Source organism: Cibotium barometz, chromosome 2, assembly GCF_041138505.1.
Source record: "Cibotium barometz isolate CiBa-2024 chromosome 2, ASM4113850v1, whole genome shotgun sequence".
Lineage (NCBI taxonomy): Eukaryota > Viridiplantae > Streptophyta > Polypodiopsida > Cyatheales > Cibotiaceae > Cibotium > Cibotium barometz.
Window position 1 is genome coordinate 46351931 of NC_141047.1, and position 24735 is coordinate 46376665.

The 24735-nt window shown below is 45.4% G+C and overlaps 1 protein-coding gene across 1 annotated transcript in view; it reads left to right on the forward strand.

Annotated features, from left to right (window-relative positions):
• The first annotated feature begins 201 nt into the window (after positions 1-201).
• Positions 202-24735, forward strand: part of LOC147641150 (uncharacterized) — a 46191-nt gene continuing 21657 nt past the window's right edge. Inside the window, exons 1-5 of the mRNA XM_086818679.1 lie at positions 202-763; positions 1233-1311; positions 1616-1710; positions 18481-18585; positions 18686-18765. Coding sequence (XP_086674805.1) covers positions 449-763; positions 1233-1311; positions 1616-1710; positions 18481-18585; positions 18686-18765 — 674 coding nt within the window. The 5' untranslated portion in view covers positions 202-448. The remainder of the gene's footprint in view (positions 764-1232; positions 1312-1615; positions 1711-18480; positions 18586-18685; positions 18766-24735) is intronic.

The window sequence follows — 24735 nt, forward strand, 5'->3', positions numbered from 1 at the left end:
CGAAGCGCAAGAGTTCCCAACTAGTCCACCTAAATATTGTCCCCACCCGTGAGCAATGAGGATTTACACTATTTATAATTAGCTAAGGTTCAAATGTGAACCTCAGCCTGTCGAGGTCCATAAATAATTGGTGAACAATGAGGGTTGACACTTTATTATTATTAGCTAAGGTTGAAATGTGAACCTTAGCAAGTCCATAATTGGTGAACCTGAGTGGCTACAGTCAAATAGCCTACAGCAGCAGAATGTCGTGGTCTACTTGTGACATCCGACACTTGTGCAAACAACAGGACACCTCACGCGAACTCATACGTGTTTCTCTGGCCACCGAAAGGCGAGATCGCTCAGGGCGAAGACAGAGATGAGCCCGGATTGCAGCAGGTTTCTGATGCAGGTCTGAGGGATACCTACAGGTACAGAGGAGAAGAAGTAGTCGAAGCAGAAGAAGATGAACGGGAAGACTGAAGATCGCGATCAGCAGCAGCACAACAGCAATGATAGTGGTAGCCATTGCGATGAAATTAGGGCTTTTGCAGAGGAGAGATGCTCGCAGGGAGGCCGGATCCCTAAGCGCGTGGCTAGCCTTGTGCAGCAGGCCAAGGCTCTGCAGAGCGCGGGCTCTGCCCTCAGTGCTCGCCTTAGAGTTGAAGAGCAGGCCCTTAGCCAACAGGCCCTCGCCCTCGAAAAGGACATGAAACGCCTCAGATCGGATGTCTTCTCTGCTCTCGAGAAAGACGAGATCAGCACTCAGCTTGCCGAGAAGGTATGATTCATAACGCCATTCTTTGAACCTCTTCTATCTGCATCACATGCACTCAGACCGAGATCAGCCTTGCAGAGAAGGCATGATTTCGTCACGATCCAAGCTTTCTATTTGCAAGCTTTTCGATTTGTGTTCATGCCTCTCTTCTTGTAAGGGGGAGCTCAGAGAATGATTTATGGGGGTAAAGAAGATCATATGAGATCTGAATATGCTCACATACAATCAAGGACCTAGTTTTCCCAACACTTACTTTGAGACCAATTCATGTATCAGTTTTAGCCCCAACCCCAGACCTAGAAATTTGACAAATTCCAAGGTTATTTACCTGCACCTATCCTTGGATGAAGTCTATGCTATGCATTGGCATGAAGCTTTGTGAGTGGATTCCCTCAAGCTACCTTGCACTTTTGTTCTTGTTAGTTCAGGAAATGGTTTTACGTTGCTAATTTTGGCCATAGATCTCTTACAGTTGGAAGAGGAGATTGACAGAGCACATTGGATGATATGCGAGGGTGATGTGGGAGCACTTCTTCCCCATAAATACAATGGTAAACTCTCTCCTACTTTTTGATGTGGATTTCTATTGCAATGAGGAGTGTTACATGGCTATGTCCTTTAATGATATGATACTCGCCTGTGTGCATTTTGCTCATATCGACATGTGTTGTGGAAATTACCACCACCTGAGAATGGCTTGCATTTTATTCAGTTATACATGTTTGGGCATTTGGCTCACATTAATACACATCTTGTGGCAATCACCATCTGGGCTCTCCATTCAATAACGCACAACACGTGCCTTAGCGTTATCTTTATGACATTACGTTGGCTATTACATTTTGTCTGGTGCAGGTCTTTTTCTCGGAATGCTCCTTGGGCCTGTCAATGTCAAGGCAGCTCGAAATGATGTTCGCTTTAAAGTAAAGGAGGAATACAATGCTTATAGGGTATGTTGATCTGGCGGTTATTTGCAGTTGGCCTTTTGAAGATCTAATTTGATACTAGTTGTAGAATGGCCTGCATAAACCTGTAATCTTTGATTTGGAGGACTGCTACTTTCTATTCATATGTCCTTTTTTTGACGACCTCTTATTCAAGGATTGGCATTGATAGCTTCATCTTCTAGTCAGTCAGCAGGTATCTTGGTTTGCATAAGCATGCGTAACTGAATTGTTACAATTTTTGAGGACATTTGTAAGTCAATTAGTAGAGGGACCTATGTTCCATGCAAGTAACTATTTGAAAGGGCTTGAACGTCATGGGAATTGGAAGTCTAAGGAAGGCCAAAAGTTTGTGGAGGCTGGATGAGTTTGAGCAAGCTCACTTTGAATATCGTTTGTGCCTAAAATTGAACTTGAAAGATAGTGGACAATCTTAGACGATTGTAAAATGAAGCATAGGCCCTTAAAGCACTCTATAGTCAATCATAGGGAGGAACTGTTAAAGTTGAAATACATATTTATTCTATAGACGGTAAGCTGATTAATAAGATGCTTTGATGAGCAGTATGAATGAGAGGGACCTAATTATCCTTCAAATTTTTTTATGGGAGGCATTGTTATGCCCAAATCTTTGATATGCGAAAAACTTTTTAAAAATCATTTCAAGAGAAACCCAAGAATATTAAACTAAGTATATAACTTTGTGGCTTGAGAGATTTCATAGGGATTAGGAGGACGGCTTTTGTCATAGCCTACAAGTTTTTAGGTAAGGATTGTTTTGCTTGGAAGTGTCCTAAGAAGATTGATAGGATCCTACCAAAAACCACGTGCATTTTGTTCAAAGGTTTTGAAACATTGCAAAGTGAAAACACAACCATAGGCTCCAAACCGGATACAATAGAAAGACACCTCCAAGCTAGAGACCACACAACTCTGGCCGAGAGTGCACCATCAAAGCATGCACATCCCATACCATGCACTCTTAGTCCTCACGATTGTTCGTGTTGCGACTAGCCAATGGCTAACCAATAGCTGGGCTCTTGGAAGGCCTCTGTCCCAAGGTTTGAGTCCCATGGAGGAATTCTCAATAATGAGCCACAACGCCAACTATATAGCCCATAATCTAGTTCACAGTGCACACTAAAGTATTCGGCCTTATGCTAGCCTCGTCATGTCCAGACACGGGACATAACATTTTTCCTCCCCTAACGAGAGGAAGATTGGGAGACAATCGGGAAATTGACTTCGGAGCGAAGCAACATTCCACCAAGTGTTGTCTTCATGTGCACGATCACTCAATTTAATCAACCACTGAGAAACCAACCTGTCTCTAAAGGTTTGTTCCCTACAATCAACAACTGCAACTGGCTCATGGGGAACATATACGAATAGATTCTCAATTCTCGCAAGAGCGCTTACTCAAACTAGCTGCAGACTCCCAAGTTGAGTCCTCCTCCACTATATCTTTCCATTTAATCTTATATCGAGGGATCAACTTGCGCCAAAGTTGCCTTACCCTGAAATCTATCACCCTCTCTGGTTCATGTGCAACATAGGACAAGTCCTCAACCTCAACAAGTTCTTCAGGGGTAACAAGGTTATTCTCAGCTCCCAACATCTCTTTTAGTCGATTGACATGAAAGATTAGATAAACATTAACATTCGGAGGCAACCTCACTAATCTTTTCAAGATCTTGTAAGGTCCACACCACCTCGGGGATGACTTCCCAACCTTCCCAATACGTAACGTCTTAGAACTCTTGGCACTCTCAAATAAACTAGCATTCCCTCGGTAAACTTCCTTGGTGACTGCTGCCTATCGGTGTAAAACTGTACATGATCTTGTGCACTCTTGAGATAGCCTCGCGCGCATGGACTAGCATTTCCTGCATATCTGCTAAGAAATCTCTAGCCGCATACATTTGAATACCCTCAAGTGTCAGAATACGCAGCGGAGATGATGACTAAATCTGGAAACACAAGAGCAAGTGCAGAAAATAGACAGCAATGGAGAGAGGCATATAACTCTACTATGTATACACAAGAAGATCCTGAATACAATACAATGTGGCAAGGGGCTGTGGGGCCATTTTATATGGCCCCCAAATAGCAGTTGGCCTATTCATAGGCAGCCAACATCAGTACTGGAAAGTTCCTGCCAACTGCTGCCATCAACTAGCAAGCTATCCACCATTTGGTCCCGGAAAGCCTGTACCTACAACGTATCCACTCTTAAGTGGCCATTACCAGTCTGCCACTCATCACAAACCTGAGGACCTGGGAGAGAGAGTGCTGAAAGCTTGTAAACTCCATTCTCCACTCTGCCTTCCTAGACTACCTGGCCTGTTGCCTTGTCCCGGAGAGCAACAAAATGCTCATCAAATTCCACCCGTATGCCAGTCTTGCAAACCTGATGCACTGACAACAGATGAAAACCAAGTGATGGAACATACAAGACCTGGGAGGAATGCTTCCCCCCTCTGCCATCGGGAACTATCTCCAACCTGCCCTCAGTGTGAGCTGGGATAGTGGATGTACCCTCAGTAAGAATGTGACCAGAATACTCGTAGAGATCCTGTAAATCTGAACGCCGGAGTCTTCATGATTGCTGCTGAGGAATCTTCACCCTTCTCGGTCTTGCGCTTGGGACACTGCCTCCAATAGTGGCCTTTCTTGCCACAATCATTACAGGTCCTCTCTGCCTTTAGTTTCTCGCGGTCAGCGTCAGACTTCTTCTCAGAAGACTTCTTCGATGAAGCCTTCCCTTTGCCCATGTCACGGCCTTTCGACCGTTGGCCAGTTAAGGCCTCTGAACCTCCACACTGAGGAGGGTTCGAGAATGCCACTGGTAATCAAAGAAGAGTAGAAAGCGGAATACTGAGAAGGCAAGTGGGACAGCAAAGTGATGGCCATATCTTTTGATGATATCTCCTTCCCAGCCTGAAGGACTTCCTGCTGAAGGGTCTGCAGCTTGTTAATATGCTCCCGCATCGTCGATGACTTTGAAGGGTTCATAACCCGCATCTGTACTTCCAAGGAAATCCTCTTCATGGGCGATACCCTCTCATAAAGAGAAGCCAAGTGTTGCCATATGCCTCTGGCCAGCGTCATATGCTTCACATGATTGATTACCTGCGGTGTGCAGTTGAGGAAGATAAATGAACGAACCCTGGCGTTGACACGATCCCACAACTGTGCTTGTGCCTCGCGGTCCTTTCTGGTTGACTGTAACTCCCCTTCCTCTGCTTCCGGCCGTGGAACCCCGACAACGATGAAATCAGCAAGGTCATATGACTCCAGCACAGATTCCATCATAACCTTCCATATGCCGTAATTGTTCCCGTCCAACTGACGGTCCACCGGGAACGTGGGGAGTGTTGGGATCTTCACATGCCTCTCGGCCATCTCTAACAAATCTGCCATTGTGGGGATGTAATTTTAAAAAGGGTGGGTGGGAACAAAGAAGAACTTACACCTGCAAGTGGCTGTCCAGCAAATCAGCCCGCCGTTCTCTTGCTTCTCCTCTTCCCAAACAGTCCCGAACAGTCCACCAATCAGCAACACAACAGTCCCCCTCTTGCTCACACAAATCCCAAGAACTATCAAGAGCCTAGGGCTCTGATACCATGTCAGAATACACAACGGAGATGATGACTCAATCTGGAAACACAAGAGCAAGTGCAGAAAATAGATAGCAATGGAGAGAGAGGCGTATAACTCTACTATGTATACACAAGAAGATCCCGAATACAATACAATGTGGCAAGAGGCTGTGGGGCCATTTTATATGGCCCCCAAACAGCAGTCGGCCTGTTCATAGGCAGCCGACAGGACCAAATACTCCATGACCTGCGTGTACAGTCAGCGAGCAACAGGGGTGTCGGCCAGCATCAAGAAGGTCCACGACCTGTGTAAGACAGTCAGCCACCTCTAGCATATACATAGATGCAGTTGGCCAAGATCAAGGTCCTCCTGCCACCACAGGACTACCACCCAAGCCACAGAGAAAATAGGAAAAATGGGGGAAAAATACGGGGAGTGAGGAAAAATGAGAACAACACCTACAAGGGCGGGCACACCCACAACAAAGGCCCTAGTGTCTCAGTAAAACCAGGAGATGATTTCTAACATCAAGTCCAACTGTTATTGGAGATCTAGGTTGGTATCCGTACATTAGCATAAATGGACTGTAACCAGTAGCCGCGTGCTTAGCACTATCACAGGCAAACTCAACCATCGAGATGTACTTCTTACAATCTGATGGTTTGTCACATGAATCTTGCACTTGGATGCCACGTGGACATATTTGCACAGCAGGTGCAGGACTTGGAGTGGAAACTGGTCCCATGTGAGCCCCCTAGTCTGGGACGAGTCAGCCAGGGTTACACTCGAAGCATCCAAGGTCAGGTGTACAAGTCCCGTACATGGTCTTGGTTAGGTGTGCAAGTCTTGCACATGAAGCAATGCCAATCCGTACTGAGAGATCCTCTGGAACGATGTCAGGTGTTCCGGGTGTTCTGTTGTAGCCAGATACTAGGCATGTGGGTCTTAGAGCATGTAGTTACATGTAGAAGAATGGGGCAGCCCTTTGGGCTACCCTAGAAAAGGGTTGTAACCCTTGCTTATCAAGGGAGTGTCCCTTGTGGGCCAACCGAGGGGCCATGCAGGCCCATGGCCGTTGCCCAACAGCATGGCTAGGGCATGCTGTCGGCCAGCCCTAGGAGGCCTGGACACCAAGGTGGCCAGCCTTGAGGCTTGGCCAGCCTGTTGGCCACCATCTGTGCGCCTGGGAAGCCCAGTCGGCCAGCCTCATGGCTTGGCCAGACTGCTGGCTAGCCCATGGGCAGCCAGCGTAGCAAGGCGGCCAGCCTTGGCCAGGCTGGACAGCACAGCAGAAAGACGGCCAGTTGACAGGTGTAGAAAGGCGTCTTTAAAAGGCCAGAAATACAGGTCGTGGAGAATATTCCACTGTATGGGCCCACTGACCAGCACATAAGAAGCCTTTAAAAGCATGGGCTGCATCTCATTTGAGTTTTCTTACAAATTCACAAAGGGTTGAAGGATTCCAAGGGCCAGGACAGCCAAGGGGAACTCTACAGCCAAGGTGACAGTGAAAGGTCCCTACACAGGGTATTCGAGACCCAATACTGCGTCTGACTCCTTCTCTCTTTCTTTCTCTATTTTTGCACATATCTCTTTATCTTGTGCATTATCCACATCATGAAAGAATGCTGAATTCTGTCCATTGAAGTACCGATTCTATTCAACAAGCTTCCGCATGTTACATTAGTATCAAAGCCTTCTTCTTCACGTGTGAAGATTCAGTCGGAAAACCAGAAAAAAAGATTTTTTTTTTCCCGCTTGTGTGCTTGGTGTCTAGACTTTGGAGGACCACCCCTTTCGGTGTGACTTGTTGGAAATATTGTTCATCCCCAAATGGACTCCTTGCATGCTTGTATCTGGCCCATTTATAAGGCCGTGCACTGCATATTTTTACTGCTATTTTTGTACCATTTTTTGGAGCCCTTTTTGGCATTTTATGGACTTTTGCCTTGGTCGGCCTGTAGGACCTGGCTGACCAGCTCTAGAGAACCTATATAAAAGGTGCCTCAGTCCACTTCATAATTATCTCCCTTTTCAGCCCTGATTTGTACATACGAGCACTCATGGGCCTCCCTCGTGCTGTACCTTGATCATTTGCAGTCTACTGTCTACAAATATATGCTGTTTTATTCTCTGTTTTTGGATTTACAGCAATAGCACATAAATCTCACATGGTATCAGAGCCTAGAACTGGTCTAGGACCTGCGTTTTTTCTTCATGAACCTGTTTACAGATTTCAGCACATAAAGACCCGTGTTTTCAGATATGGGAGCTGGGTTTTTCATCAGAGAGCTGCGTTTGCTCAGTGGTGCCGCGTTTTCTTCAATCAGGCTGTGTTTTTCTTCACAGAGCTGTGTTTTGAGCATCTGTGGTGCCATTAAACCTTGGAGAACCATTTCTTTTCTCCTCTTCTGGTTTTAACTTTTTTCCCACCCTTCCACCGTACATTCCTTCTTCTTCATCCTCATACTAACTGTGTGTTGCATGTGTGGAAGCCTTGCTGTACTGATCCATAGCCCTAAGCTTGATTAAGAACATTGATGCTAATTAATGAGATGATTAAGACAGAGGAGAGAGAAAAAGAGAGAGATCGGGTGTCAGGGTTTTCTTTTATTCATATACTTCATGATTGGACAATCTTTGAGGTAAAGTTCTCACTTTTTGTATTCTTGTCTTTACTTGTTTTGTTTTAGTGAATTAGTCATTTAAAGTTTGTTTTGCTAATTAGTCATTGAAAATTTGTTTAGCTTGTTTGTTAGAAGTTATTTTGTTGTGGTTCAATAAAGAATTTGTGTGTGTGTATGTGGGCGTGTGTGATTTAGTTATGTATTTGTCTATTTTTGCAAGTTTTTATTACTATTATTATTATTATTTTTTCTCGGGTGTCTCTATTAAGCCTTTATTTATTTTTTTAAAATTTTGTTTGTTTTTGGTGATTCTCTTCTTTCTTTCAAAATTATTCGTAAGTTCAGATTCATTTGGCTTTATGACGGTACATATATTTCTTTTATTGAAATGGTACAAAAAGGTTGCTTTAATGCTTGTACATGACTTAGGCCTTGGTCAGTCCCAAGGGGTTGACCCCTGGTCCTTCTACATATCTTCTACTGATGAATGCGACTGAATGGACTGCTGAATATGACTTTTTGAATGCCGAATTATGTCTGATATTTATATATGCATCTGGAGTGCTAGTTGGTCAGTTGTAGTGCTGTTGGCTAGCTTTGTGGGACAAATAATAATACTTTGTGCTATTAAATGCTGCGCTTTGATTCTGCCTTGTACACACTTGGTTCCTTGCACTGTGGTGCCCAGCCGCGTGCTATCTAGTTCACCTAGGGGCTGCCGACTGTGGGTTGAAAGCCCTTGATGGTTGCAGACATGTTTCCCTAGACCTCCAAACTGATGATAGTGCTGAGAATGAAGATGATGATGTTGAAGCTAATACTGATGATGTTGATGTGGCTGTTGATGATGATGAGGATGCTTATCTAATGGTACTTAATTGAGGCTGCCCACTACAGACATCTACCACCTTGGAGTGCCTCCGCATCCACCAATGCGAGCCTTTGATATTGACCACCTCTCGGAGTGCCTTCGCCTCACATTGATGTGATCCTTCGTCACCGACCGTGCTTTAGCTCTGACTTCGTCTTTGCTTCTTTGACTGTCTACTACTTAGAGTCACCTCACATCAGAGGGCCTCTTGTACAGGATTTCATTCACCATCATACATACACTCATTCATCCATTTCATTCTATGCTGATGTGCTTTGATCTCTTGTACGTCTGGTCCTTTCGGCCTTTTTCCCTCACACTTTTCTCTTCCCAGGGAATCCTATCCCCTACTTCCCAGGCTACCACTTCATTGGTTCCCTCTCCTTCCACCCCTTTGGTGGTTCCCTCATCCTTTCCTGCAACTACTTCTTCTCTTGTTTCTCCCCTCCCAGAGTACCTCTCCCCTTCTTTCTCTCATGTTTCATCCTACTCTCCTCCCCAAATTAGTGATCCCAGTTGCTTCTTGAAGGTGCTGGTGTTTGGACATCAGTTATGACACCTGCCTTGGTGGATCCAGCCTTACGGGGAGTTTTGGATGTTCGTGCACGCCTCATCATCATTCATTGCATGACTCTTGCCATACTGGCACAATTTATTTCTACAAGGAGTAATGCCCGACAAATGTGGCTTGAGATTTAGAGGAGGTGTGGTGCTGTTTCTTCCGTGAAGATTGCTAAGCTGGAGGCGAATCTTGAGAAGATTTCCATCAGTGAATCTGACAATATCATTGATAAGATTGGGGACTTTACTCGCATCAAGCGACAACTTGAAGAATATGGGAGCGCAATCAACCGATCCACAAGCTGCGTGGTAAATTGCCTCCCTCTTTTGATTCCTTCAAAGATCATATTTACTTCCGCTAGCCTCTTCCATCTTTTGAAGAAGTTGTGAGTTATTAGCATGACAAGTGTTTGATGAGAGGCAAAAGAAGGCGGAATCTTCTTTTGTTGCCAAAGATAAGAGCAAGAACAAAGGAGGACGAGGAGGCAACAACACCACCACCAACAACAACAACAAGAACAAATCTGCCCAAGGAAAAGGCAAGAAAGATGCTATAGAGGCCAAAAGGTAACAAAACCTTGGAGTGTTCTTTTTGTGGGAGATCAGGCCATATGGAGGAACAGTGCTTTGCTCGACGTGACAGTTCTTAGGCAACCAAAGTCAAATACAAAGCTAAAGATAGCTCTAGGATTCTGATAAGGATTCTAATAAGAACAAAGGTAAGGAAAAGGTGAAGGACTAGGGCAAAGCCAAAGTGGCATACATGGTAGTTATAGATTCTCCCCCTCTCTCCACAAGATACTTTTCTTGTGATCACAAATATAACTTCTTCCATAGAGGTTAGTGACATACCAACAGAGGTTGAGTGGGTTAGTGACAGCGGTGCTTCTGCCCATATGACCAAACATCACATATTTTGAAGGATTACCAGCCACTCTCTTCTTCGGTTTGCATTGGAGATGACTCTTCCTTACTCGTTATTGGTATTGGTAATGTTTCTCTTAGTTCCTCTGCTACTCTCCATGAAGTTTTACATGTGCCTCGGCTTTCAAGGAACTTGTTTTCAGTTCATATGGCTGCTCGAAAGGGACTTGGAGTTTATTTTGATGATGGGGTGGTTGAGGTTATTGACAGAAAGACACTCTTAGTTGTGGCCAATGGAGTTCATGATGGAGGCCTCTACAAAATCACCACTTTCTCCTCACAGATTCCCTCATCTGACTCTGATATTGATCAACTATTCTCTCCTTCTCATGCCTTAGTCTCGGTTGATGAGACCTCTTTGTGGCATTCACGCTTTGGTCATTTTTTCCTAGCAGTTGGTTCTTGGTTCACCTAAGCTCCATCATCTACCACATATATACTCGTCTTGCATGATGGGCAAACATCGCAGAGATGTTTTTCCAGAGGAGCACAAAAGCTCAAGCTTATACACGTAGACTTGGCTGGACCTATGGAGGTTGAGTCCCTTGGAGGGGTTAAGTACTTCATGCTTTTGGTGGATGATTTTACTCAGAAAAAGTATGAGTATGTTTTTTGGCTCGGAAGTCTAATGCTTTTGCCAGTTTTAGGATTTGGATAGCCATGGTTGAGAATGAGTCTCACTCTATAGTTTATTGGGGACTGACAATGGTGGTGAGTTTGTACCCTTTGATGAGTTTCTTGCATCGAAAGGTATTCAACGATAGACAACAATTCCTCATACTCCTCAATAGAATGGAGTAGTTGAGAGGAAAAATTGGACCGTGAAGGAGATGGCGAGACCTTTATTGCATCATTTTGGTCTTCCCTTGATGTTTTGGGGAGAAGTTGTTGCTACTTCTGTTTCTCTCATAAACCGCTCACTCACAAAGACGGTTGACGAGTTGACACTAGAGGAGGCATTTTTTGGACATAAGTCATTTGTATCATACTTTTGTGTCTTGGTTGTGTTGCTTTTGAAGCGGACTACACTTGCTCCTAAGTCCAAGAGGATGATTTTCACAGGCTATAGCTCGAGATCCAAAGGATACTGGTTTTGGGATCCGGATGTGGAGGATAGTATCATATCTCGAGATGCTCAGTTCGATGAGATATTATTTGGACTTGATTCTTCTTCCATGATCCCTTTTGAGAAGATTTTGGACCCATTTCCAACCGATATTGGAGAATTTTCTCACTACCACAGCGAGCTTCTTCTGCCGCCGCAGTGATTTGGGTGTCTTTAGCACCACTTCACCCTGCTGTACCCTCTGTTTCAGCCCCTGTATCTGCTGTGTCCAGCCCCTTACATAGAGCTAGATTGCCTCCTGCATCTTCTCCATCAGAATCTGCAGCCTCTCCATTATCTTCTCCACATTTTGCTGCTGCTTCTTCATCCACTACTGTCCTGGATGCATCCATTTTTGCAGCAGTGCCTTCTTCTTCTTTCAGATTTGAGAGGAGGTCTGGTCTACCCCTGTGGGTCCAGAAATTATTACAGGACTCTGGCCTTTCTGATAGCCAGTTGCATGCTTAGGCATCTGCTTTGTCTTCCGGACCTCGGAGATCTTCTCGGCTTGCTTCTTCTAGTCATACCATGAATTATGGTACCTTACAGGATATTGATGAGCCCGAGACTCCCGAGGAAGCTCTTGCTTTGCCATAGTGGCGATAGGCTATGGACGCAGAGATGTCTTCTATTGAGTGAAACAAAACTTGGGAGTTAGTTCCACGCCCATTACATCGGAAGGTCATTGGTGTCAAATAGATTTTCAAAGGTAAGTTTCATTGTGATGGTACTTTGGATAAGTACAAAGCTCGCCTTGTTGCTTGTGGTTATGCTCAGAAAGTTGACGAGGACTTTGATGAGATGTTTGCACCTATAGCCATGCATACTACCATTCGGATTGTTTTAGCCTTGACTGCTCATTTTGGATGGCCTGTCTTTCAGATGGATGTTAAATTTGGGAGCAACCTCCAAGATTTGAGATTCAGCGACACATAGATCATGTTTATTTATTGCGGAAGGCTCTATATGGTCTAAAACAGGCACCCCGTGCTTAGTATCAGAAGATTGATGCCTTCTTGATTTCACTTGGCTTTGAGAGAGCTTATCCAGATTCAAACCTTTATATCTTTCTCTCTAATGGTGATATTTACATCATTGTGCTTTATGTGGATGATCTCATCTTTAGAGGATCTGCTTCGGAGTTGGCCACTCATGTTTAGTCTCAGCTTTCACAACAGTTTGAGATGACTTATCTTGGATTACGTCATTACTTTCTTGGTCTTGAAGTATGGCAACGCAATGTTTGCTTTTTTATTTCTCACGAGAAGTATGTGCGCAAATTGCTTTCTCTTTATGATTTGACAGATTGTACTCTGCTCTCTTGTCCCATGGATCTTATGTCACGTGCATCCCGCACTTAGATGCCACATGGATATATCTGAACAAGAAGGTGCAAGACCTGGAGTGGAAAACTAGTCCCATGTGAGCCCAGTCCGGGACGAGTCAGCCAGGGTTCCCCTCCATACGTCCGAGGTTAGGTGTGCATTGTCCTGCACATGAAGTAGTGCCAGTCCGCACTGTGAGTCTCCCTCTGGAATGATGTCAGTTGCTCTGTGTGTTTGGTCTGTGACTAGATGCCAGACATCTGTGTAGGGCATGTAGGTTGTATGTAGAAGGGGGCATCCCTTAGGGCTACCCCACAAAGGGGTATTATATCCCATGATTGGGCAGGGAGTAGGCCTTAGGCCACCCCAAGAGGCCCATGGCCTTTGCCCACCAGCCAAGGAAGTTGGGGCCCGGTTGGCTAAGGTCCAGTCCAGCCAGCCGACATGCATTTGGGGCCAGCCCAGCCAGTCGGCTAGCCCATAGGGCAGCTAGGACTGTAGGCGGCCAGAGCATGAGGGCTGCCCAAACAGCCTGGACAGAAGCAATGGAAAAGCTAGCAGCTCACGTGTGAAAATGAATACTTAAAGAGCATTTAATACTCATTAAACAAGTCGTGGAAGGGATTTATTGCTGGCTGACTGAGAACTTTTGTTGGTATAAAAACACAGCCCAGAAAATGATTTATTTATCTTGTAATTCACAAGGTGCTGCAGTTACTCAAGGGCTAGGACAGCCAAGGGAGAAGCTACCACGAGGGTGAAGGTTTGAAGGTCAAGGGCAGAGATCTATCTCAGCCAAAACAGGTTCAGTCAGTCTTTTATTTTCAGATTTTGCATCATTCTAATAAAAGCAAATACAGAGTCCTATGTAGTATGTAGACTGTAGTAGACTGCAATGGCCTGGCTTGGGCGACTGTAGTGCCTGGTACAGAACAGTACGGGCAGGCAGAACAGTACGGGCAGTGGACAGCAGTACAGCCTACACGGCCACGGCCCACAGGTCACGGGCAGGCTGTAGTTGACTTGCAGGTCGCCCGACGGCGACTACAGTACGGGCGTGAACTTCCGAAAAGCGACGGGCGAAAGGCGTACGGGTGTGAACTTCCGAAAAGCGACGGGCGAAAGGCGTACGGGCTTCTAATTTTTTTTATAAAAATCCACGTCATTGTTCCCACGTGGGGGAACGGCAGCCCAGTGTTCCATCTCCCGTTCCACAGTCGTTCCCTGGCGTTCCACGTACGTTTCACCACCTCAACGTTCCTCATCCCGTTTCCATCGTTCCCTTCGTTCAGCCCATGGGGGAACGCGTTCCACCGTTCCCAATGGGGGGAAACGGGGGAACTACTATGATCTCAGGTACCACAGTCCACATTATGCTATATGCAGATGATATTATTCTAGTCTCTGAGTCGCGGATGGGACTGCAGCACCATCTCCATGCACTCGATGACTTCTGCACACAGAGGGGGCTTACAGTGAACCTTGGGAAAACCTTTAACCAAGGCCATGATTTTCCACACCTCAGGGCCGGTTTGACGACATGCCATCTTCACCCTAGCTGGAGGACAGGTAGAGGTGGTAAGACTCATATGTGTACCTAGGGATTACATTTACGACTTCGCCAGGAAGATTTACTATGGCATAGGCAGCCAGGAATAGACTCACACGAGGGTATGTAGCTCTGGCCATGCTAGAGAGAGAGTGTCACTAGGCACGCTTCCAGGAGCCCCACACGAAGGGGTGGTTGTTTGGCACACTAGTCACCCCTGCTTTGATGTATGTTGCAGCAGTATGGGCACTTGGGCTCGCCACCTCCACATGGTCTCAGATAGAGAGGCCTCAAATTCTCATGCTCTCACGGATGATCCGCAGCAAACCCTCCGTCCCACATGACGTTGTCTGGACGGAGTTTGCTGCACCTCCTATGCTAGTAGAGGCCGTCTTCCAGACGATTTGCTTCATACAGAGGATCAGAGATATGCCATCAGATCGACTCTCACATAGAGCTTTTGAGGCGTCGAGGCAGCTCGTAGAGAGTGGAAATAGGAGATCATGGTATTCATAGATGATACAGTGGCTCACTCAGCATGGTCTCGACATAGATCACCTACCACCTTTCGAGTATGATATACATGCACCGCACATCTAGCTCTCTCACAGTGAGGAACAGAGTCCTTCGGCAGGTTTTATGGCAGCGATACACTCAAGAGACTTGGATTACACCCAGTCAGCCTCTACCGCTGAAGATGCTATACTACAGAGATTAGTTTATGCGTATCTCAGCGGATGGATTCATACAGAGACCTGGATACATGGATGTGTACATGCCTCACAGTGCTCGAGTGGCGATTGGCCAGCTCAGAGTGTCATCACACCAGCTTGAGATTGAGGCAGGTAGGGCAGCACGGATCCCCAGAGCAGAGAGGATATGTAGACTATGCCAGAAGGAGGTTGAGAGTGAGGAACATTATGTATGCAGATGCAGAGCATATAGTGTCATTAGAGAGAGATACACCACCATCTTCAATAGACATCCCTCACTCTGCCAGATCATGGAGTCCGCAGACCAGCGCAGATTTGGCCGGTTCTTGTTAGAGACACACCGCCACAGAGAGACACTGATACGGACAGGTGGGCGACAGCTCCAGCTCACTGATTTCTTACAGAGATCTATCCCAGTGCCTACCCTGACATAGGAGGGGGTTACACTTCAGCGCACTGCGAACCTCCGAGCCAGACGGAGACCGAGGCTGCCAGATTCCCAGACTACATCGGAGGGAGATCACAGAGATACGGGCTCGCATCAGCACCATATCCAGGAGCAGCTAGCTCACTTACACTCACACTCGGAGATCATGCTCCGAGGTATTTTTGCCTCGCCATCGCCTATGTATCACAACATATTACACCCCCATTATGGTATTGGTTGGAGCTAGACAGATCTGCATTGCATTCTTGTATACCCTATGCATATAGGTTGCATACTGAGCCTCTAGCAGTAGTGCTCCATCCATCACACCCCCCCACTAGCTCAATACTTTCATGTTCATTTTGTCCTTTTTTTTTCTGGACATCCAGAAGACATTGACAATTGTACATTGATTTGTCTCATATTTTGTTTCGCTCATGTGGTTGGTTTTCAGACTCCGGTGGACCACCCCTTTCGGAGTGACTCCTGTCCCTCGAAGGACGGTTGGTTTCAGCCTCTCCCACACACATAGTGGATGGTCAGATTGCGCTCCCGAAAGGTAGTGCATTTTCTTGCTATGGTAAGCTACGACGATGAGATTGAACAAGAACCTTGGGACCGAAGTGCTCCAGGCAGTCCATCCATAGTAGCAGGGGAACCCCGTTTCCCCCCATTGGGAACGGTGGAACGCGTTCCCCCATGGCCTGAACGAAGGGAACGATGGAAATGGGATGAGGAACGTTGAGGTGGTGAAACGTACGTGGAACGCGAGGGAATGACTATGGAACGGGAGGTGGAACGCTGGGCTGCCGTTCCCCCACGTGGGAACGATGACGTGGATTTTTTTTTTAAAAATTAGAAGCCCGTACGCCTTTCGCCCGTCGCTTTTCGGAAGTTCACACCCGTACGCCTTTCGCTTGTCGCTTTTGGGAAGTTCACGCCCGTACTGTAGTCGCCGTCGGCCGACCTGCAAGTCAACTACAGCCTGCCCATGACCTGTGGGCCGTGGCTGTGTAGGCTGTACTGCTGTCCACTGCGCGTACTGTTCTGCCTGCCCGTACTGTTCTGTACCAGGCACTACAGTCGCCCCAGCCAGGCCATTGCAGTCTACTACAGTCTACATACTACATAGTACAAGTAGTCCTTTTATACCTATATATGGTTTTCAACCTAGATCACCTGTTACAGTGGGATTTTCAGGACTTCAGCATGATGCAGCACGTAATTTTTTGCAAGATATGCAAGAAATGTTACAAGTTGCGAGGGAATCTATTAGAAGTGTTCAAGACAGAGACATATTTTATTCTAATAGACATCGTTCACTCAGAGAGTTCTCTAAAGCGTGGTGTATTTGCGAGTTCCCAAAGATTCTGAGACTTTACGGACAGGTTGATCTTGGTTCAGTCGCATATGAACTGGATTTGCCTTCTCATGTGAAAGTTCATCCTGTATTTCATGTCAGTAGACTTAAGTACTGGGTGGAACAGACCAGTTAGTTACTCCTCAAGAAATCATAGATGTCGAGGACATGACATTTGTTTCCCACGAACCAGAAAAGATTCTTGGATTTCGTGAAAGACGATTGCGTAATACACTTATCACGGAATACAAGATCAAGTGGAAGGATCGTGTTGAGGAGGACGCTACATGGGAGACATTGACTACTCTTCAGAGGGATTGCCCTGGCTTTTTAGTGAGCTCAAGAGTGAGCTCTTAGAGGAAGGGGAGTATGTCATGTGCACAGTGTGTATCTACCGTGTGCTACACGCACACAAAACTAGCTTCAAGGTTTGGGGAAGCTTGGAGCTAGGCAGGCTGATTGGCGAGCTGAGTTAGGGATAGACTAATGGGCGGGCACCCAAGTATGCCCAAGTGTGGACGCCCGATGACCGACCAAGAGCCTATAAAAGGGTGGCCAAGGTTAGTCATTAGTTCATAGAGTCTCGCGTGTCTTTGTGAGAGCTCTATGGTCAGGAGCCTGGATCTAGTGCAGACGTGCACCTGCTTTATGCAGCCGAGGCGGGCAGTAGTCTCGAGGCCCGCAAGGTCAACTTCGTGGCGGTATGGGATGTCACGAGGTAGAGATGGGTCGGTACGTCCATCTAGTTGGCTCAGCTCGTGGCTCGGTGGGGACAGCCAAGATTTGTGGGCTTGCCCACGGCTGTCAAGGTTGGGAGGTGAGTTAGACTTGCACCCCCTTTATGTTTGCTTGGTTTGTTTTGTAGGTTTCGAGTCTTGTACCAGGAGCGTTTTACGAGTTGATCCTATGGGGATTTGATACTTTGCTCATCTACTGACGAAGAGTGCTGACTGGCTTGGATTTATGCTTTGCTGGATTCATGCTTTGATGGAGCTGATTAATATGACCTGCTACCTGAGCTATTGCTGCCCAATCTGCTGCTCGGCGTGCCCGGCCTGTCTAGACCTGCGCGGATCTGTCCAGATGGGTGCCGGTTCGGTGTGAGGCACTTGGCTTAATAAGCATCCTGGACATTTGCACAAACTTCAACTCCCCAAGTGGGTTACAAGCATGTCAGTACTAGAAAGTTTTGGGTTAGTGATGTGAGCTGATTATAGTCCCTAGTCCAGGGACCAGCCATGAGTTGCCATCAGGGTAGGCCAAGGCAAGTGCAGGGGTCAGTCGTGTGCAAACCCCGTATAGTTGTCTATGAATAATTTGTTTACAATGATTGCATGAACTTACACCTGCTTTTGGGCATCGATGGTGTGCATGGGGATGTCATAGCACGTAGTTTATGCTATGCATGATGGAGTTGATAACTTGAGGCTTTGTGAGGAGACATGCATGGTCAAGGTCACACTTTAGTTTTTGCTAATTTTGAGAAATAACCTGAACTTTCCATTGGTATGATTATTTTAAGATGTTGCTGTTATACCCACTCATGTGTTTTCATTAGCCAAGAAGATAATTTAAAATCACATAAAAAGTATTTTTTTTTCCATTTTTACAAGCTATTACTCTCTCTTTACAATGTTTGGTTACCTCATGTATGCAAGGTTTTGCAGATGAAAAAGACTCTCATTAACAAGTTTCTTTCTTCGTGGTTCAGGATAGAACAGCAATCTTGTTTCTTCTATTTCCATCCATTCTGTTGTTATTGAAGAATTGGTTATGGAAAGGCTGCTTTCCTGCCCTGCCTGTTCAAGCTTATCAGGTACATGCTCATTTCACCTTAAAAAAATCATTTGAGTGAATAATGTGCTATACAGGCTTGGCTATCGTATGGCTCCATAAATGAATGATGTGCTTTACAGGCTTGGCTATTGTTCTTCTATACAAGCCTTGCTTTGCGGGAGAACATTCTAAGGATCAACGGAAGTGACATTCGTCCATGGTAATGCAAAGCCCTTGTTCTTCATGAATGCTCAAGTGATTGTTTGTGTATTTCATTGGTCTTTTCAATTAATCTTACTCATCAAACATCATTTTAGTCACCTCGGTTTTTTTCTTTACAGGGGAATGCATGAGCTGTTCTTGTCTTCTAAGGTTCATGCATATGACCCTCATGAGTTAGTAAGTACAAGAGTTATTGATAACTCGTGTGGAAGACCATGACCTCTATCTTGCCAAGGTTAACTTGCAAGTCCTGTTCCTTACAGAAAGTGTGTAATGCATTCAAGTGTCTCAGCACCCATTCTGCTGTATGTGACAGTAGTGTAATAACATCTGCATAGAATAGAATAGAGTCCCCCTGCCTCAGCTAGAATTGGAGGTATGTTATGCATTTTAACTATCTCTTATCTGGGCAGCTAAGCTTGACCTCTTTTACTTGTATCTTTTGGCGCGTTAGCGCATGTTTGTATGAGATTTTGTGGTAATATAGTCAGCCCCGTTTTACTTGGAAAACAGCTTGACCTCTTCTACGAGTTCCATGAGAAGTTATCATAATATCCATCCGTGGTTTTTTTTACCAGACCCTTTAACGCAGGAGAGATTGTCACCATGGCTGGCAATGCTACTGATAGTGACGGGCATGGTCAGTTATGAGTAGTATCAATGCTTTAGACTCTATTCATGATCATACATTTGATTTCAATTGCCTGAAGCCAAGAAATGGTATTAGTAACTGTGGAATCAAGCAAAAGTGAAAATTTAGGAACATCAAAAGTGATTCCAATTGGCTGAAACTTGTTGAAGCTAGGAAATGGTAGGTTGTTAGCAATGTATGGAACCAAACAAATCTTGTACACTTTTAGAGAAATGGAGAAGATATTTGAGGTGAATTATAATTAAGGGGAACATTTTGGGAAAATCAAAACCTAATGGATGCTAAGGTCTAATGAAAGCTAGCACATCATGTTGGCTTCACATGAAAAAGTCTGACGTGCTATCACAGCTACAGCCTGTCGAAGAAATTTATCTGCTAGTTCGTTGTGTAGAGAAATTTTTTTTCTCTAGAGAAATTTGTCTGCTAGTTTGTTGTCTAGAGAATAAATTTTTTAAAGAATTGGTTCAGTATAAGTATTTTTAAATACCGAATCTTGCCAAGGAAAAGGTTGATGGAACAAGCTACTTTTTGTGGAAGATAAAGGGCACAACTTGCAAGTTGAGCAAATGGATTTCACACTGGCAGCAGCCAACAACATGGGACCGGATGATGGTTGTGATGGCCAGCCAATCCTAGTATTGCTAGCTTGAGCCAATGCAGCTATAATGTTTCAGCAAAGGAGAGAGCTTTGGCTTCTAGTTTCTGTTGTCACCAGCAAGTCATTATTTCCACCTTCTCTGGGTGCGCTTCCACGCATTGACAAGGGATTTGTAGTGGTACTGGCTACGAGAAGTAGGTCCTTTCCCTTGCTTGGTGTTTCCTGAGGAGGGTATGAAACAGGCAAGGGTAAGCTCAAAAGGTAGTGCCTTCTAGTTCAGACTCACAAAAGTCAAGTGTAAAAGTGCATGAAGAAACAAGAATAGCACTTGAAGACCAAATTTTTTAAAAGAGAAGTTAGTGATGTAGGGTTACTAATTGCTATTGATATGGAGGAAAGCATGTTTTGTAATGTGCAGTTAGTCATGAATTATTGATTTTGAGCCATGGGATACATAGATTGGTATTCATCTCACTTGAGTGGGAAAATGTTGGGTTAGGCTTCACCCTAATGTGCAGGAAATGGGGGCAGAAAACAAGAGAGAGAGAGAGAGATGTGGGAGAGCAACACGATGCTGAATGTATTAGAATGAGAAGGTTGTCTGTGCACAACCACAAGTACAAGGCATAACAATAAAATGCTGTCCATATGGTGTCTCCTTTCACACCCGGTGATCAGGAGGGAAAAATCTTTCAATATAGAAGGTAAAAAAATGTCCCTTATAAGGCCATGTTCACACGTAGCACTACCACTATTGAGTTTTCCTACAAATCCCCCATGTAGTGATAGTGTGTGAATATGTATAGGGTTCCAAATGGGAGTAAGCTCAAAGCTTTGCGGAAAGTTTAAACTTCTCTCTAGGCCATGCCCTAGTAAACATATCTGCAATGTTCTCATATGTAGGATAGTAAACCAAACTGACCTCCTCTGCATGTAGCCTCTCTTTGATATAGTGATAATGTGTCTCTATGTGCTTGGTGCAACATTAAAAGACTGTTCCATGCTACAAAACCATGGCACTTTGACTACCAATGAAAACAGGCCTAGCAACATATCATCCACATATTGGATGATGATAATTAAATCTTCTTTGGCCACCTTGACGTAGAGGGTACTCTCCATTGGACTATTCTAGAAGCCTTGGCAGGTCAAATAAGCATGTATGTTTTCATACCAAGCTCGAGGAGCTTGTTTGAGGCCATACAATGCCTTGCGTAATCTACACACTTTCCCTTCGTGACCATGCGCCACAAAACCCATGGCTTGACTCACATACACTTCCTTGTGCAAGCCCATTAAGGAAGGCTGTTTTCATATCGAGGTGATGTACATTCCATCCATGATGGGCAACAATGCAATAATGCTTCCAATGGTGGTCATCCTGGAAGTAGGTGCAAAAGTATCAGCATAATCAATGCCGGCTACTTGAGCATATCCCTTTGCCACAAGTCTTAATTTGTACCTGGAAATAGCACCATCAGACTTTCATTTGACCTTGTAAACCCACTTCATAACAATAGCTTTCTTGCCATAGGGTAAGTCAACCAAATCCCATGTGCCATTCTTATGTATGGCATCCATCTTGTTATGCATGGCTCTCATCCAATGTTCATTTTCTTGGGCTTCCTCAAAGGAGTCAAGCTCATATGCATCACAAAGAGTACTCATCCAAGCGGCATCATTCATGATGTGGTTTTGCCAAGCTTCTAGAGCCAACTTGTGAGGGGAGGAGAGAGTTTTCTCTCTTGCAAAGTACGGACCAGCCACTTGGGGACTCCAGCCACTTGGGGACTGACTGATCTAGCCTCCTGCAAGGTTGTCCTCTATTCCCTCACAATGTCCTCCACATCATCATGTGCAGTGGGCTGATCATTGGGCTGATTTGGGCATCCACATGCTACTGCAAATCGTGCTCTACCGCTGGCTGATTTGTTCTACTGTTAAGAGCTAGTGGAAGTAGTCCATCAAACATGTCATGAGAGCCTACATCCAGTTGTCTGTTACTGAATTCAGCCATGGGCTGAACTGCATTTTCAGCAAATATATCTCTACGCACAAAAATCCCTTGATTGAGAGGATTGTGGAGACGGTACCCTTTCCTCTCACTGGTGTAACCCACAAATATGCACTTTGTGACCTTATCATCAAGCTTGCTTCTCATCTGCCGAGGCACATCTGCATATGCAAGACATTTAATCAAATCATCATTGAGTTGTGCAATCACTCTCTCTCTTGAGCTTTGTTCTCTCTCTATACACACTATGGATATCTTCCATCCACCATGGCTTACATATGTTGTAAACCCTAATGCTAAAATGCAACAGTAATAGTCTTCAATGCTTAGGTAGGGCTTTTGCTCAACACATGAGTGGGGCAATCCTTTGCCTTATTCCTTTCTGCAACACCGTTTTGCTGCAGCGGAAATGGCACCATACATTGATGCTCTATGCCCTTTTGTGACAACTATGCCTTGAAGTACATCTTTTCCAGCACTCACGTTTCTCTGTGGTTGAGGTTTTGTTTGTGTGTGTGTGTGTGTGTGTGTGCAAGCTAGCTGCCCTCCTACCCAGCATTGGTATCAGAGCTTGGTTAGGGTTAGGGTTAGGGTTACACATCAGAGCAGGGTGCTGCTAGGGTTAGGGTTACCCCCATTGCCCTTGAGCTTCTCCCTCCCGCTTTAGCCTATCGTGCATACACGCCATACTCTCTTTTAAAAAAAAGAAAAAAGAAAAAAAAATAGTCGTGTTTTCTCTCCCCTGCTGCTGCTGTTGGCAACCTGTACTGCCCGGCTGCCTGGTACCTGCTGCAATAGCCCGTCCGTACGCCGTTGTGCGCGATGCTTCGCTACTGTACAACCCGCCACCTTGTACCAAAGCCACCGCCGACTGTACTTGTGCTTCCGCCGTCGTCACCACCGCCCGACTGTACCTGTGTTGTGTGTTGCCGCTGACTGTACCTGCCGTCACGCCGCCCGTCGACTTTACCTTTGCTGCCCCATATCTGCGCCGCCTCTTCGCCCGTTTTGCTCTGCGCCGCCTCTTCAATTGCAACGTGCCACCGTATAGCCCAACTGTACCTGGCGCTGCTGTGTTGCCATAGAGCATCCGCCTAGCTACCCATTTGTACAGATCTGCACCGCTAATAGTATCTACGATTGCTGTTCGTCCTGCAAGTGTACCTACACATTGCAAAATTTGAGGTATTTGAAAATTTTCAAAAGTTTCAACCCCATACAGGTTTACAGGTTAACTTTGTGTGATTTGGCAGTTTTTGACCTGAAATTGTACATTTTTGTTACCATATTATAGTAGTGATGTGTGTGAACACACTTAGGACCGCCGGGGCACTTTTTCCCTCACTAGGAGGTTTTTTCCCCCGTGCATTGTATATACGCCCATTATCTTCTAGGGCTTGTGATCTTTTATTTTTGGCACTCATAATACACTACAGTGTTGTGCTCAAGCTTCCTCATCTTCTTGAAGTTGTGTGTGCATTCCTGCAACCCTAATTCCAACAATTGGTATCAGAGCAGGCTTCCTCCTCCCGGGCAGCATCACCGACACCTGCCGCTTCATCTCCTCCGATTGCAACGAGGTTTCACGAGCGTCTGCAGGTTAGTATATGCCGTGGGAAGGCCGTAGGGCTAGTTCGTTTCAGAATTTTGATCTGAAGTCATTTCGCCCTCCGTTTTTGCATTCCAAGTACTGCGCAGGCAAAATCGTCCTACTGTGCAGATTTTCTGTCAAGATTAAAATCTGCAGGACAGGTGCCCATTCGTCTGTTTTGGGCTGTGCTACATAGCACAGGTCGATTTTATACAGGTTTACCTCTTACAGACAGCATTTACATCTAGTAGTACAGTCATTGGCCATGGCTGACAACAATGATGTATTCCGCATGTTGGCTGCTGAGGATAAGTTGGATGGCACCAACTATCCATTGTGGGCATATATGATGCGACATGTATTGGTAGCAAAGGGGTTATGGAACATTGTGCAGGGTATTGATGCACGTCCTATTGTGGCTGGGAATGCTGCAAACACATCAGAAACAGGTACTGTTGATGATGGTGCAGGCACAAGTGCTGTAGCAGCTGTTCGAGAACCACCACTTTCAGCAGAGCAGATTCGTTGGGATGGTAGAGATGCGCAGGCTCATGCCTTGATTGCGCTGTCTGTCAAACGTACCATTATCCCACATATTCGCTCCTGCAGGACTTCTAAGGATGCTTGGGATGTACTTGCCACATTGTATCAGGCAAGAAATGAGGCTCGTGTTGCTTATCTCCGAAAACAGTTGGAGAGTGAGCATATGAACGAAGGTGATTCTATGGATAGCTTTTTGACAAAGATCAAGGATTTCAAAGAGCAGCTCATTTCTGCAGATGAAATCCTGTCAGACAGTTCACTTGTGCAGACTGTTTTGAATGGTCTACCAGATTCTTATCAGGGTTTTGCTTCCACTCTTCGCTTGATGATGAAAGGCAATCCCAATGCCTTATCATTTGAGGAGTTAGTTTCTGTTTTGCTGCAAGAAGACCAGTCAAGGCAAAACAGGAATATTATGCGTGTCGCAGATCAAGCTTTCGTTGCTAGTCAGAGAAGCGGGAAAGGTAAAGCTGGCTTTTCTTCTAGTAAGCAGAAATCTGCAAATGCTGCGCAACCAAAGAAGGAAGACAAAGATGAGAAGAAGGGTGACAAACAGAAGACATTTTGCAA